The following is a 16,116-nucleotide window of genomic DNA, read 5'->3' on the forward strand; positions in this document are numbered from 1 at the left end:
CTTGAGGCGGGCCAGCCGCGGTCCGGGCTGCAGGCTTGTCAATTTATTTATTTTTTATTTTTTTATTTTTGTTAAAATGAAAGGCCGAGCTGGAATTTTAGGACTTAGGCCAGGCCCGGGCCAAAGTCGGGTCAGGCCAAGTTGCATAAAATAACGGGCCAATGTGGGTCGGGTTCAGACTGGGTCGGTTCAACCCGTGCTGATTGCCACCTCTATCGCATACTAGCCATTTTCCCCAAATAACTTGATAACTATCCATTTGAAAATGACCTGACTCCATCCCGCTCGAATTTTTGCAAAACCGCCCACCCGGATTGACTTGTTTTCTAGGTCTATAATCATAATATGTTACCCATTTAGAATAAGTGGATAGATACTTAGATAGTAGGAGTATTACAATTCAAGTTGATATTCATATCATGACTTTCGGAGACCGTATACACTTACTAATGTACATATTTTTTTACTATTAAAACGTCGTGAAATACTAGTATCACCTAAAAGAACTTAAAATTTAAGAATAAAAACGTATTTTAACTAATTCTTATGTATTTGACGCTACAAAAGTAATACGAAGATCGATTTGATCCATTTTTTATTTAACATGGATATACTCGTTTTAAATAAAAATTTTGTATAAAATGAGTGACAAATCACCAAAAAAACACATAAATGACATAATGAATGACAAAAGTATATTTTCTTCAAGCGTTACCACTTTACAAGTATTAAAACAAGAATTGCAGAAATAATATGGAGTAATATTCTAAACAATTTGTATTTTCGATACTCAAGAACAGTAATATGGGTATAAAAGATAGTCCAATGAATCAATGATAGCATTATTTGTATTTTGCTTGGTAGATGATTTTCTCATAATGCGTTCAACTTTGTATGACACGACTCCATATAAAACTATATGTTCGTATAAGACTGTTTCGTATAAAACTCGCCCTGTACTCTTATAAAACTATGGTCGTATAAGACTGTTTCGTATACAACTATGTTCGTATAAGAGGTGTCATATAAGACTGTTTCGTATAAAACTCGCCCTGCACTCATATACTCATTCATTACCCTGTAAATTCATAACTGAAGAAACAATTCTTACGGTTTACAAGAGCGATCGCGCCACAACAACATTCCATTACCCTGTAAATGCATAATTTATCATATGCTCTGTTTCGTCACTATTGAAACGAGTTATTTCTTGATTTTACGGGCTTGGACGGTTGGTTTTTCTACTATGCATCGCTTTCCACCCAATATCCTCAAGAAAAGCTTCCTCACCATCTGAAACACACATTGCCAAGATTTTCAGGTCATATACCTCTGACTTTCTGAAACCCACCTTAAATTCTCGTCTTGCGTCTCCAAGAGTTCAAAAATTACGATGTCATACACAATTCTATGCCTTATACATATTATTATCAAGATAATTATAAAATTGCTAGGCTTTGCAACATGCTTGGAGGCTTTACTAAATTACTTTTGCAACATTCTTCACCAAAAAACGAATCAAGAATACATATGAGCCAGACTCGTTAAGAAACACAAAACAACCAACAAATTACTTGGAAAGTTCAACAGACACTGGTAATTGCCTAAAGAAACACGGTAGGTAGCTGTCATAGCAGTATGGCAAGGTTGGCTTCAACACTATTTTTCTAGAAATAAAAGACGCGCTTTTGGAGATGCTCTTGGAAACCCCATCAGCGCACTTGACATTTTCAGTTTTGAATCAATACCAAGTTTACCACACTTGAGGAACAGATTTTCTAGGACAGTTGAAATGGCAAGCAGGTATTCAACCAATTTGAGTTCCGCACTTGATCCTGTAATACCCGAAATAATGACCTCACGGAGGTGATCCAATTTGTAGTTGTAATTGAAGTCAACGATGTTCTGGCCAACATTTTGACTTGAAATAACCTGCAGTAATAAGTAAATTCATTTAAGAAAAATAAAATAAACATATGACAGATGCGCTACTGAGTAAGCTAAAACCGAATTCATGTAAACCCGATTTACTTACTGAAATGTCGAGCTTCTTTATGTAGGGACAACATTCGACCATGGACAAAAGGTAACGGAAAGCATCAAAATTACTCAAATCAAGATTACTTAGACAAAGTCCATGTAGGTTGTTGAATGTGACCGATGAAGATCTTATGTTGCCACCTGCAGCAAATAACTTACACGCACAAGCAGAAGGGACTTCAGTTTGGAGAGCAAAACAAAGTAAAAGACAAGCACTAATTTTCTTAGTACTCGCTAGACCTGCCAAACGGGTCGGGCGGGTCGGGTTCCGAGTCGGGTCATACGGACCGGGTCAAATACGGGTCGGGTCAGATAGGGGTCACTCGGGTTAGGTTCAGAATACGGGTCAAGAAATAATTTTTAACGTCATTTTTAAACGATTTTTTTAATTTAAAAAATATTTTTTTAAAAAGTAAAATGAATTTAAAATTATTATTTTAATCATATTCATCATATACAATAATTATATTGATATAATTATTAAAATAAAGTTTTTTTAATAATTATTTCATTATTAAATATTATAAAAGTTATATAAAATTGACTTTTTGGTTGAATTTTTAATTTTATGTAATAAAAAAATAATTTTTAACTATATTTTCAAATATAATATATAAATATTAATATTAATATTTTTAATAAAATTCATGATTTACCCTTGACCCAACGGGTTGATCTGTTCGGGTCGGGATTCGACCCTAAAATAACGGGTCATTTCGGGTTCACGTCAAACGGATCGCGGGTCGAAAAAACCGGGTTTGTAACCCTAAAAAAACGGGTCGGTCGGGCCGGGTTTCGGGTCGGGTCGAATTTTGACAGGTCTAGTACTCGCACACCATATTACCTTACACAAGTGACCATCAAACTTGATGTACCGAAGTTGACAAGAACTTGCAAGAAGATTGACAGCATCAATTGTTGCAACAGTAGTCGTGTGATTTTTCGGCATTGTCTTCAAGCACACTGATATACTTTTAAGACTGCGAAGATTTCCGAAAGCTAGAGACTGAAAATCACCATTTAATACCAGGGTCTGGAGACTAGGTGCATCTATTACAATATGATCCATACCGCTCCAATTCACAAGTTTTAATGTTTCAAGCATTCTGCAATTTCCAATCAAACTAGAAAAACTGCTTTGCGTGATAAACTTAACTTCCGCCAGCACAAGGTGTTTAAGATTAGGAAAACCAATGAAATCGGTAGGTGGAGGATTTAAATTGAAGGCACTGAGTTCAAGGTGTACTAACTCGCTGCACCAGAAGATAGGAGTAGTAATAGCCATTTTAAGATAGCAATTTCTAATTACGATTTTTCTGACCCCGTTTTTAGATAGAAAAGATATCCAGTGCCTGTAAGTCATACATGCCTCACACGGAAGATTAAGATCGAACTCATGAACAGGACCACTGTGACAGAGGAGTATACCACTAATAATTTGGCTGCCTTTTCGCCAATCCACATTCGAATTGTCCTTTGTTACCGCCCAGAAACCAGCATCAAAGTTGAGTTTTTCTAGAGATAACCAAGCATGTCTCCATTGTTTGGACAACACGCTTGTCCGTGCAGCCATGCGAATAGGCATGCTTTCAAGGATTTTATCAATCACAATATCCGGAGCATTGCTGAAATAATCCACCTTGTTTTTAGCAGACTTGGAACAAGCCATGGACTGCTATAAAAGGACAAAAGTTGAGTTAATCATCACCAACAGTCAGCGGGGGCGAAAATTTTCAGCAGGGGCGAAACGGTATTATTATAAGAGGGCCTCAAAAAAATTTGAAAATTTTAACTAAAAATTTCGAAATTTTCCCCTGCTAGCCCCTCACTTTACCACTGATTACCAAAAATCTACTGAAACAGACATCCACAAGTACAACATAATTAAGGGTTCAATTCTAAGTCAAGCCGATACTCACAGTCAATTTAAATAAGATAAAAATCAAACGAGGGTTGTGAGAGGTCTTAACTTAAAAGACGGTCTAAAGCAAAACCTACCAAAAATATATACTAGTAGCATCAAATGAATTGTTAGAATTGTTTACAATGGCCTGCCAGTTCTGGAATTGAATTCAAACAATAAATCATAGCATACGTAACTAATTTTGAAATTCGATTGTGTCATGAATTAGGGTTCAACATCTTTAAAAATACTAAAGATCAGTCGCGGCACTAAGGGGGTTAGTCGAGCCAGGGTCAAGGGTCAAATTCTGGTTCCGCTACCAATTTAGTAAAGATGAAGCAAAGTCAATTTTACACAACTGCATCAAAAGCATGCTTCAATCTCAGATATAAACAATTTAGTAAGAACACAATTAAGGTTTCCATTTAAACCACTCTCGCAACAAAAATATTTTGCATCAAATATAATTTGAAATAAAAGCATTAAAATAAAACAAAATAACATATAACAGTTTAATTTGCATGTTCCTGAAACATAATCACCATAGTTTCAGCAAGTATTTCCTCCGTCTCAATTATTTATTTATCTTTACTAAAATATTACTTACAAAAAAGTATAAAAAGGTAAACAGATGATTGATAAAGAGCGAGTAAACATAAAAATTGATTACGAACTTACAAATATGGGTAACGTTACTCTTACGAATATGGGTAACGTGACTTGAAAAAAGGTGTAGAAACTAGAAATAATGGTAGCACACTACACCTCCTGTTAATAAAGAGACGGACGAACTCAAAATACTTCTATTTTATTTCTCCTATTTAGGAAGGAGACTAAAAAGCAACAATTGATCGGGATGAAAAGAGTACTTCAGCGAGGAGACTAAAAAGTACAGAGATTTTTCAGATCATTATAAAATAACAGATAATAATAGAATATTCATCCAAAGAAATTACATATTCACTTTATTTCTTAAATATATCTATGTTTGCATTAAGGTGATTATTCCTGAAACAAACTCAAAATAATTAAATCTAATGACGTAATATTTTTTAGTGACGAGTAAACCTGCAGTCGCTACCTTCGTTGCGCACGGGGGTAAATTTTCGGGTTACGAGATAGAAATGCAAATTATATCCGGTAAGCCACCCGAGAGTGACAGACTTGAAGTCTATAAGGCATGGACTCGGGTCATAAATACTCCTCAAGATTGCTCTTGGTGAGACTTGAACTTGGGTCAGCTGAGAATTTCATTTCACACAGATTTTAACCACTAAACTCCACCTTATAGGTTTTTATTTCTTTTCTTCAAGGAGAAAAAGAAAACTATGGTGTAAAATATGGCCTTGATCTTCAAATAGTAGACGGTTGTTTAAGACATTCAGGAATATCAAGAAAAGAGGTTATATAGGGTGATCGTGTTATCCCCGTATAGATTACGTATAACAACATTACCCCAATATTTCAATGGCTTTCGCCACATCAAAGGGTAGGGAAGGTCGGATGTACGTAATTTTACCCTTATTTTAGCAACATAAAGAGGCTGTTTCAGACCGACTCACGATGAAAATTGCGTTGAGAACTGCATCGATAAGCCGTTACTTCACGAGAGCAAGAAACGCAATCACTTTAGTGAAACATTTTAATTTATTCCATTATAATTTAGGATCAAAGAGTTAGGAGTTGTTGAATCTTTGGCTTCATTGGAAATATAATTCATTCATTCGTAAAAGGCAATCTAAAAATAACTCGAGACAAATTCCTCGCCTTTTGAGTATAGGATACATAAACCCCGAAAAAAATCTCCATCGATCCGTCTCACCAAAATAATTCGACTTTTTTTTTTTTTTTTTTTTTGTTTAAAAGTACCTACAATTATGCATTAAAAAACCCAAAATTCTGTCTAAATTCGACGGGTAAAAATGTTTTTTTCGTTTTGTTAAGGTCTTTCAATTATAATTAACAAAATAATTGCAAGTATCAGACTATTTACCCAACCATAATCCTAACCTTTCTAATTTCAGCCAGAACGCCACAAAACAACCAACAAAAATAGTAAGAGAAATACGCAGCTAAATACTTGCACTTGTTCCTGTGATTTCTGTAATATTGACCTCAGTTAAATTCCAATGAAATATAATTTTAATTTTCCAATTTCCATGCATGTAATCTTTCTAAATACACTACAAAAAAAAAATAAAAAAAATACAAAGAACTTGGACATTAATTGGTGCTTGTATAGTTGTATGTAACCGATTGCTATTCCGTTCATAACAGTGCTCACCAATGACAACTCCTATTAACATGACCATTGGTTAAAGGTGATTTCTCTAACCTCTCTATTTCTTTTTGCTTAAATACATTAAATTACGACTTATAATTATTATAGGAACATGTTATAAGTTTTTATAATTATGCTAGCAAAAGTTCTTAATAATTTTTGAATTATTAGTTTTTCCTTTTCCTACCAGACGATATTTATTAAAACTTCGGCCTAAGTTAGAGTTTCGTCCTGGCTTCGTCCCTGTACAAAGTATTGTACAATAATGAATACGCTTGTTTAAAATTTGAAATATTGAAAAGAAAACACCTATTAAAAAAAAATTTGCCCATGACGAATTATTTTTGCTTTTTTAATTACTCCGTATTGCATACATGATACAACACACTATTAAAAAAACTTATGCATGGAAGATCAGTAGGTCTCCCTTGCGACGGGTCGGATATTGCGACGGGTATTATGTGAGTAGAAATGGGTAGAGGGGACAAGGTGGGCACCCACCCCATGTGCTCCTTCTCTCACCCTTATGGGTTTTTTATGAGACGATATAGTACCCGTCACAAGTTTGTGACGGATACCCTCCGTCATAAGGGAGAATTTGTGATGGAAGATAATGTTTTGGAAAAACACTCATGCCCCTTGCCACATATTAAAATTGTGCGTCCGTCACTATCCGAACCTCCTATGACCCGATCTGCTTTGACTCGTTCCATAACCTACTTGACTTGAGTGACCCAAATGCACAACATATGGGTATGGCCGTATAGCGTAGGTATGGGAAACATAAATAAAGTGGCAAGTTTATTGTTGGTTGAAACAGTATTCTTTAGTTATTTTACTTGATTTGGTTGGTGATGATGTTATAAGTAGAATGGTGGTTGTACGCACGAGAGCAGCTGCGTTAAGTAATGACTACCATTGTTTGACCTTGACGTCTTATAGACTTATAGTGTCGTTTTATATTTTGATCCCCAAACAATTTATTCAATATCCATAATTGTACCTCACCAATAATGGTTAATCTTTTTTAAAACGGAGGTATATATATATACACAAAATCTCATTATAGACGGTACATATCCGTCTATAACTAAAGACGGGGCAAATACAATATCACATTCACAATAGGACAAGCAATATGTGGGCCTGTGGGGTGGTGGGGACCAAAAATATCACTACTTTCAAGCTATTTGACCTGTCTTTAACTATATATCCGTCTATAGCAAGACTAGCTGATATATATAATATATAGCTTAATACTAAAACGGGTCACATATAAGACAAATCTTTTACTTCTCCCTATGCATCCTTCTTTTGTCTTATCACCACCACGTAGACATATTTGATCTGTCTTAAGCTTAAAACGAATATACCGTCTTAAACTACAATTTGACCAACAATAATGGTTGGTATTGGTAATTGACAATTTGACATTGACACTTCTAACAGTTGTTCTTGTTGGTTTCTCCTGATCCTTACATTGGAAATATGAAATGGAAGAAGCTTTATATATAATTATATAAATAGTTGAATGTATGCAAAGTTCCTTATTCTATACAACAACTGAATTCATAATACAAATCATTAAATAACACAAATGGCCAAGTTTGATGAGCAACTTAGCACCCAAATCAAAATGATTTCAGAATGTTTTGTGAGACCCAAACATGAAACAGAAGCCTCAAAACAACCTTATTTCTTAGGCCCATTAGAACTCATATTTCTCCCTGCCCATCAAATTCAAAAGGGTCTTCTCTTTTCTACCAAACCCGAAAATATACAATCCGATTTAATCGAGACTCTAAAGGACTCGATAGTCATCTCCCTCGTCCATTTCTACCCTTTAGCTGGCCGATTTTCGACCAAAGAATTACTCGATGATAATGCCAACTGGGTGTTTCTTGATTGCACCAAGGGCCCCGGTGCTCGCCTTGTCCATGTGACCGTGGACATTAGGGTGTCAGATATAATTTCATCGGTCGATCACGATGTCCATCCTATTGTTCGATCCTTCTTTGATCTAGGTGAAAAATCAATCAATTACGATGGACATACTAGACCTCTTTTGTCCGTTCAAGTAACCGAGCTTATAGACGGAGTTTTCATTGGATTTACCATGAATCACTCTGTAGTGGACGGTACTTCTAATTGGCATTACATCAATTCACTGTCTAAAATATTCCTTCAATTGAGTAAAAATCGAGAAAATAACATTGTTCCTTCGATCTCTAAAAAACCCGTGTTCAAACCCTACTTTCCTCAAGGTTGGGGTCCAGTCCTCAAGTTGCTTAAGAAAAACTATGTCAATAACTCGAATACCGAAAACAATTTACGAGAGAGAATATTCCATTTCTCGTCCGACTCAGTCCGTAAGCTCAAAGCTAAGGGTAATGAAGAATGTGGGGTGGACAACATCTCCTCCTTCCAAGCCTTGTCCGGGTTCATTTGGAGGTCCATTACGCGTGCTAGAAATCTCGACCCCCAGCTCGACACATATTGTGGGTTTATCACAAATGTGCGGCCAAGGTTTAACCCACCGCTCTCTAACGACTACTTTGGGAATTTGATCGCGAGACAACAAAGTGTATGCAAAGTGGGTGAGCTTTTGGACAAGGGTGTTGGACAGGCCGCGATGTTAGTTCACCAGGTTGTGGTTAGTCTAGATGATAAAAAAGTTGGAGACATCTACGAAGGGCTTGTAAAGCTCCTATGTGACGGTCCAAGTGCTACCGGTCCAATTATTCGGTTTTATGATACAAATTTGGTAATGATAGGTGGGTCGGCCAGGTTCGATATGTATACGCCTGAATTTGGACTTGGTAAGGCAGAAGCAGTTTTAACCGGGTATTCTCATAAAGTTGATGGGAAAGTTACTATGAGTCAAGGTCGCGAAGCAAATGGAAGCGTTGATTTAGAAGTTTGTCTTCAGCCTGGAACCATGAATGCGCTTGAACTCGATAATGATTTTATGAGTTTTGTGATAATGGGGTAGCCGGTAGGCAACACCGAACAAACATTTTCTATTTCACGTTCAAGTTTAAATTATATAAGCTTGTTTTAGCTTGTTACCTATTTTACTTTGGATGTTCAATTTTTATTTATTTATTAATGTTTTCAAGGTGGAGAGACGATCATAGACTTGTCAATTAGTAGTATATGTAGAACATTGTTGTTGTCATATATATACTCCCTCCAATTTCTCACCACCCCAACAAACAAGTGAAAAACAAAAGAGAGAAACAAGAGAAATGAAAAACCCCAAAAATCAATTTCACCGGTAACCTACCCCACCGCACCCCTCCATCGGCATCCTCCCCCATCGCCCTCACAGCGTCGCCGCCCGCCGACCATCCCTCCTCGCTCCCGTACCCGCGCCGAACACCCCTCCTTGCTCTCATCCCCTCGTCGACAACTCCTTCCCCGAAGCCGACCATTCATCCCCTGCTCCCACCCCCATTTACACCTATAGCCACTACTGGACTCAACGACACGTGCCTATAACCTATTACCACTCGACGCCGAACATCAATTAAAGTGTAACGATCCATTTGCATGGTATGGGACATGAGTCCCACATCGGTCGTGTGGGAGGCCTATGTGGGATTTATATAGACTTGGGCTCTATCACCCTTTGAGCTAGCATTTGGGGTGGGTTCTCCCAAGATCTATATCAATTGGTATCAGAGCAAACCACCACTCCTTCTGCATCCTCGGCCCTATGGGATTTATAAAACACAAATTCTGTCTAAATCCGATTCGTAAAAATGTTTATTCGTTTTGTTAAGGTCTTTCAATTATAATTAACAAAATAGTTGCAAGTATCAGACTATTATCCCAACCATAATCCTAACCTTTCTAATTTCAGCCAGAACGACACAAAACAACCAACAAAAATAGTAGGAGAAATACGCAGCTAGAGCGATTACAAGTTCAACAGACACTGGTTATGGCCTAATGATGCTTAATAACGATAAGGTAACAGTCATAGCAGTATGGCAACGTTGGCTTCGTACAGCATACCTATTTCTTCTTCATAATAGGTACTAGCGCGAGGAGAGAGAAAGACCAAAAAAAACCCTAAAAACAAAAAAAAATCCCCAAATTGATTTTTTACTCGCCGGCGACTTCTCCAGTCGCCTCTTTAGGTCGCCGGCGAGGCTGCTTTCAACCCCTTATTTTCCTGATCCTCTTTCGCATTCTTTTTTTCGTGCTGGACACCTACTTCATGTGGTTTTCTCGATTTTGATCAAATTTTCAAAATCGATTCAGGTATTGTTTGACTTGTCCTTGATTGTTTTCGTTCACCATCTGATTGCTCTGATCATTGTCTTTTCGTTTTTGCCATGAATCGATTGGTATTCTGATTGCTGTTCGAGTAACTACGGTGGTGGGTGGGTGTTAGTTTGGAGTTTTTTTGTCTGGGTGTTGCTTCTATTGTCTGGGTGCTTTGTTTGAAGTTGCTGGGGTTTGTTCTCTGTCGAGGGGTTTATCCCTTTTTCAGGTTTTCTGGGTCATTTTTCGGTGTTGCGGTGTGTTATTTCCCTTCTTAGGATTTGTGTATCTATGTCTTCCGCTAACGTTTATCAAAAGTTTCTTGAAACTTTTGCTAGTGCCCATGTCAATGATGGGTTTATGGAGAATAATGGGGATAGGATGTTAGGCTACTTTATGAAATTGCAGGGGTCGACTCCGTTAATTTTAGCTGAGGTGAAGAAGCTTAAAGATAAGGGGAACGGTCTTTTTAGACAAAATGAGTTTGATAGTGCCGCGGAGTGTTACGATGAAGCTTGTAAATTACTTAGTCTGAGTTTGGGAGATATTGGAGGTGAAGATATTCAATCGATATCTGACCTTGCAGTTTCTCTTATGTCTAATATGGCTGCATGTGCCCTGAAACTTGAGGAATACAGAGCTGCCTCGGGTTTATGCTCCATGATTTTGAACACATTCCCTCGTAATGTTAAGGCACTTTTTCGTAGGGCGGTTGCTTATATGAAGTTGAAAAGGTTTTCGAAAGCTGAATTGGATTTGGTTCAGGCCTTAATGGTGGAACCAAGTAATAAGGATGTGTTAAGGGAATTAGAGGTGGTAAAAGGTCACCTTCTCATAAAGGAAAATGGGAAAAGAGTGCTGGAGGTTGCTAATGAAGATTTCGTGGAGAAGAACAACAAGAAGTCTGTTCATGTTTCGGCGTCTGATGTGGGTATAAATGATAGTGGTGAGAGCGTGGTTACGGAGGTGATGGAAGAACAAAGTGATGTGAGTATAAGGGATACTGAGAGTGTGAGTATGGAAGAGACGGAGGTTCAAAGATTTGTGCTAATAAGTCAGTTCTTCAGTTTTCCAAAAAGGGAGGTGGTAGTTCTACTTTAAGGATCCCAGCAAATTCTTATCAAAAGTTGCTGGAAGGGAATACGGTGAGTTTTTACCGTAAACGTGATTTGTCAACTTTAACAATTCGAATCCTTAAGGGTGAGACTCCTAAGGAGTTAGACTCTATAAAGGAACAATGTTACCAGAAGAAGAAGAGGAAGAAGAAAAAGAGGAGAGGTTCTAAAAAGGAAAATTCTAAGATGATGGGGGCAATGAAGGAAGACATTACCCCCTCCGATGTTATCAAGGTAGAACCTGTTATTCCTAGCGTAAGTTTGAGCTCGTCCACTACTGGGGTCGTGACGTCTTGCGCATCTTCAGTTTGTGACAATTTCCCTCCTCCCGGTACTCATGTCCCCCAAACTGAGGATGATTTTAATGACCATCAGCCTTTCGTCTTTGCTGCTCTCCCTAAGAAGTGTAAGATTCTCTCAGTTGAGAAGCCACCAAGTGCCCCTTTTACTCCTTTGTTTTGCAGGTACCCCTCTACTCATCATGTGCACGAGAGACGGAGAATCACCACGTCCAAGAGGAATCAAAGTAAAGGGGAGGAAACTCCAAGACACAATTTATCTACTTTCTCAAAAAGTAGATCTCTCTCCCGTAAATTTCTACGTCCTCGTGGCGTAAGTGTGTCTTGGTACTCCTCTGAGGCTCAGTTGTTAAAGAAGAGAAAAGAATTATTCGCTCAATTGGCTAGCTCTGATCGTCCCGCTAAGAAGCCTTTATTGGTTGTCAACCCTATCTGTAATTTATTTGCTTTTACTAATAATGTAGTAATAAATCCGACTCCAAAAGTCGGGTAGGTACTTTGTAAGAATATTTTCTTTACTGCTGTCAAAAAAAAAAAAAAAAAAAAAAGCATACCTATTTCTTCAGACAAACAAGAGACGCCTTTGTAGATGCTCTTGGGAATCTCATCAGCGATTGTGACATATTAAGTTGTGACTCAATATCAATATAACCAGACTTGAAGAACAGATTATTGAGTACAGGTGAAACTGCAAACAGGTATTCGACCAATTTGAGCTCCGCACTTGTTCCTGTGATTCCCGTAATATTGACCTCAAGGAGGTGAACCAGTTTGTTGCTGTAATTGTAGTCAAGCATATCCTGGCCAACATTTTCACCTGGAAAAACCTGTAGTAAAAAGTGAGTCTACAGTACAGATGTTCGAGTAAGATCAGAAAATAATTCATATAAACCTGATTTACTTACTGCAATATCGAGCTTTTTAATGTAGGGACAACATTCGATCATGTACAAAAGATAACGGGAAACACCGAAATCACTCAGATTCAGATTACTTAAACAAGGTTCGTGTAGGTGAATGAATGTGACCGGAGGAGACTGCCAACATTTCTGAAAGCTAGAGACTCAAAATCGCCACTCAATACTAAGGTTTGGAGACTGGGTGTATCTATTACAATATGATCCATACCACTCCACTTCACAAGTTTTAACGTTTCAAGCATTCTGCAATTTTCAATCAAACTACAAAAAATGGCGACCTTTCAAGGATTTTATCAATCACAATATCCGGAGCATTGCTGAAATCATCCACCTTTTTTTTTAGCAGACTTGGAACAAGCCTGCTATTTAATTCCACCTTGTAGTAATAGTTGTCAGAAGTGGCGATTTAATTCCACCTTGTAGGACGATTATTTTTCTCGTTTTTTCACAACTATTCACCCTATAATTATATTTTGCAAACTATCACGTTTTCAAACATCCTCCCAAGTTTGTGTATTCATTCACTACTATGTTTAACCCACCATTTCAAATACATTACTAGCCGCGTCTTTTTCCTTATCTAATAATTCCTAAATATTGGTGCATACCGTTACGTCAAATTGGGGCACTGCGCCCAGCGGGATGCGGTGCAACAACTAGTGTTCTTAAATGAATAAACTAGGTTTGAAAAGAAGAACCGAGTTCTTCCCAAAAAAAAAACAAGAAATTGATTAAAGATAGCAAATTAATTATGGCCTATTAAGCAAATTAATTATGGCCTATTAAAGAACTTTATTTAAAGTTCTTCCATTGCAACAAAAAATTCTTAATTATTGAAATTGGCAAAATCTATGGCAAAGGAAGAACTTTATATAAACTTCTTTTATTGCACTTATCTTATTATTTGTTATTTTTTTTTAAAGGGGCTACTTTATTACTCCCTCCACTTTTTTATATATGACGTTTTGCATTTACGAGGTAAGCCTTTGACTTTAATATTTACAAAAATATATTTGTTCAAAAAATATAAAAATGGTACCATTAAATTCCTTACGAAAAACTCTTTCATATGAGTATACATATCATAATATTTAGTCTTATATTTTAAGAGATATTGAATAGATAAGGAAGTGTCTCGAAATGTGAGAAAGTCATATATAAAAAAATAGAGGGAGTATTTGTTATTATTTAATATTATAATTACTACTCATTCCTTGTTATTTGTTATCTTATCTTTATTAATTCAGAAGACAATACTCAATCCAGGGCATGCCACGTCATTAAATCAACCTTTTTTTTTTGGAAATACATGTTATGGTGAGACCCGTTACTGTGCAATGTATTTATTTCTTCCGAATTATGGTTATAAAAACATGCGACAAATTCCGTCTTAGAACAAATACTAGAAATAATACTGAATGAAATAATTTTATCCATTCCGAATAAAAGAAATTAATGGCATATAAGCGGAGTGAATTACAAATCGGATAAATGAAACTAATTACAAATAAATGAATTACATAATTTAAAAAATAAATAAAAATAATAATAAAATTACATAATTCTAAGAAGGAATTACATTTAATTACGGGATTGAATTACATATAATGCGAATAAATTACATGCATAATTTTTAAAAACTAGATAGTACGATGTATTTATTTTTAAAAAAATATCATTTGTTATTTCCTCTTAAACCATTACATGTGATGAACACGTATTTGTAACAAGTTTAAACGTTAATTATGTAGATCGATGATTTAGACCAACTAGATAAGTACAATAGAAATGCAAAAAAAAAAAAAAAAAAAAATACATCCATAAACATTAATATCGGCCCAAATACATACCCGTGCAATTTTACACGGGTTTAAAACTAGTTATTTGTTATTTCATAATCTACTCAATTAAATTCCAATGAAATATAATTTTATTTTTCCAATTTCCATGCATGTAATCTTTCTAAATACACTACAAAAAAAAAAATTACAAAGAACTTGGACATTAATAGTTGGTGCTTGTATAGTTGTATTGTATGTAACCGATTGCTATTCCGTTCATAACAGTGCTCACCAATGACAACTCCTATTAACATGACCATTGGTTAAAGGTGATTTCTCTAACCTCTCTATTTCTTCTTGCTTAAATACATCAAATTACAACTTATAATTATTATAGGGACATGTTATAAGTTTTTATAATTATGCTAGCAAAAGTTCTTAATAATTTTTGAATTATTAGTTTTTCCTTTTCTTACAAGACGATATTTATTAAAACTTCGGCCCAAGTTAGAGTTTCGTCCTAGCTTCGTCCCTGTACAAAGTATTGTACAATAATGAATACGCTTGTTTAATTTAAAATTTGAAATATTGAAAAGAAAACACCTATTAAAAAAAATTTGCCCATGACGAATTATTTTTGCTTTTTTAATTACTCCGTATTCCATACAACACACTATTAAAAAAAACTTATGCATGGAAGATAATGTTTTGGAAAAACACTCATGCCCCTTGCCACATATTAAAATTGTGCGTCCGTCCCTATCCGAACCTCCTATGACCCGATCTGCTTTGACTCGTTCCATAACCTACTTGACTTGAGTGACCCAAATGCACAACATATGGGTATGGCCGTATAGCGTAGGTATGGGAAACATAAATAATGTGGCAAGTTTGTTGTTAGTTGAAACAGTACTATTCTTTAGTTATTTTACTTGATTTGGTTGGTGATGATGTTTTAAGTAGAATGGTGGTTGACGCACGAGAGCAGCTGCGTTAAGTAATGACTACCATTGTTTGACCTTGACGTCTTATGACCCTCAAACAATTTATTCAATATCCATAATTGTACCTCACCAATAATGGTTAATCTTTTTTAAAACGGAGGTATATATATATACACAAAATCTCATTATAGACGTTACATATCCGTCTATAACTAAAGACGGAGCAAATACAATTCACATTCATAATAGGACAAACAACATGTGGGGTGCTGGGTGCCAAAAATATCACTACTTTCAAGCTATTTGACCTGTCTTTAACTATATATCCGTCTATAGCAAGACTAGCTGATATATATAATATATAGCTTAATATTAAAACGGGTCACATATAAGACAAATCTTTTACTTCTCCCTATGCATCCTTCTTTTGTCTTATCACCACCACGTAAACATATTTAATCTGTCTTAAGCTTAAAACGAATATACCGTCTTAGACTAGAATTTGACCAACAATAATGGTTGGTATTGGTAATTGACAATTTGACATTGACACTTGTAACA

General features: G+C 36.1%; 3 protein-coding genes and 1 long non-coding RNA gene across 4 annotated transcripts in view; all 4 read right to left on the minus strand.

The window, feature by feature from the left end:
- LOC141598835 (F-box/FBD/LRR-repeat protein At1g13570-like) overlaps positions 1–16,116 on the minus strand; it is a 280,794-nt gene that overhangs the window by 166,197 nt on the left and 98,481 nt on the right. The window lies entirely within an intron of this gene.
- The window catches only part of LOC141598832 (F-box/FBD/LRR-repeat protein At1g13570-like), a 68,796-nt gene that overhangs the window by 25,932 nt on the left and 26,748 nt on the right, over positions 1–16,116 (minus strand). The window lies entirely within an intron of this gene.
- LOC141598840 (F-box/FBD/LRR-repeat protein At1g13570-like) lies at positions 1,477–4,729 on the minus strand. The gene is made up of 4 exons (XM_074418647.1): positions 4,622–4,729; positions 2,885–3,715; positions 2,036–2,194; positions 1,477–1,932 (listed from the first exon to the last, which is right to left on the minus strand). Exons 2-4 carry the CDS (start codon positions 3,707–3,709, stop codon positions 1,660–1,662), a joined length of 1,257 nt encoding a protein of 418 aa, XP_074274748.1. The 5' UTR covers positions 3,710–3,715; positions 4,622–4,729; the 3' UTR covers positions 1,477–1,659.
- Positions 9,973–12,940, minus strand: LOC141598847 (uncharacterized). The gene is made up of 3 exons (XR_012523642.1): positions 12,816–12,940; positions 12,465–12,737; positions 9,973–10,244 (listed from the first exon to the last, which is right to left on the minus strand). It is a non-coding gene; the product is annotated as an uncharacterized LOC141598847 (long non-coding RNA).

The sequence above is a fragment of the Silene latifolia genome, chromosome 9 (assembly GCF_048544455.1).
Source record: "Silene latifolia isolate original U9 population chromosome 9, ASM4854445v1, whole genome shotgun sequence".
NCBI classification, from domain to species: domain Eukaryota; kingdom Viridiplantae; phylum Streptophyta; class Magnoliopsida; order Caryophyllales; family Caryophyllaceae; genus Silene; species Silene latifolia.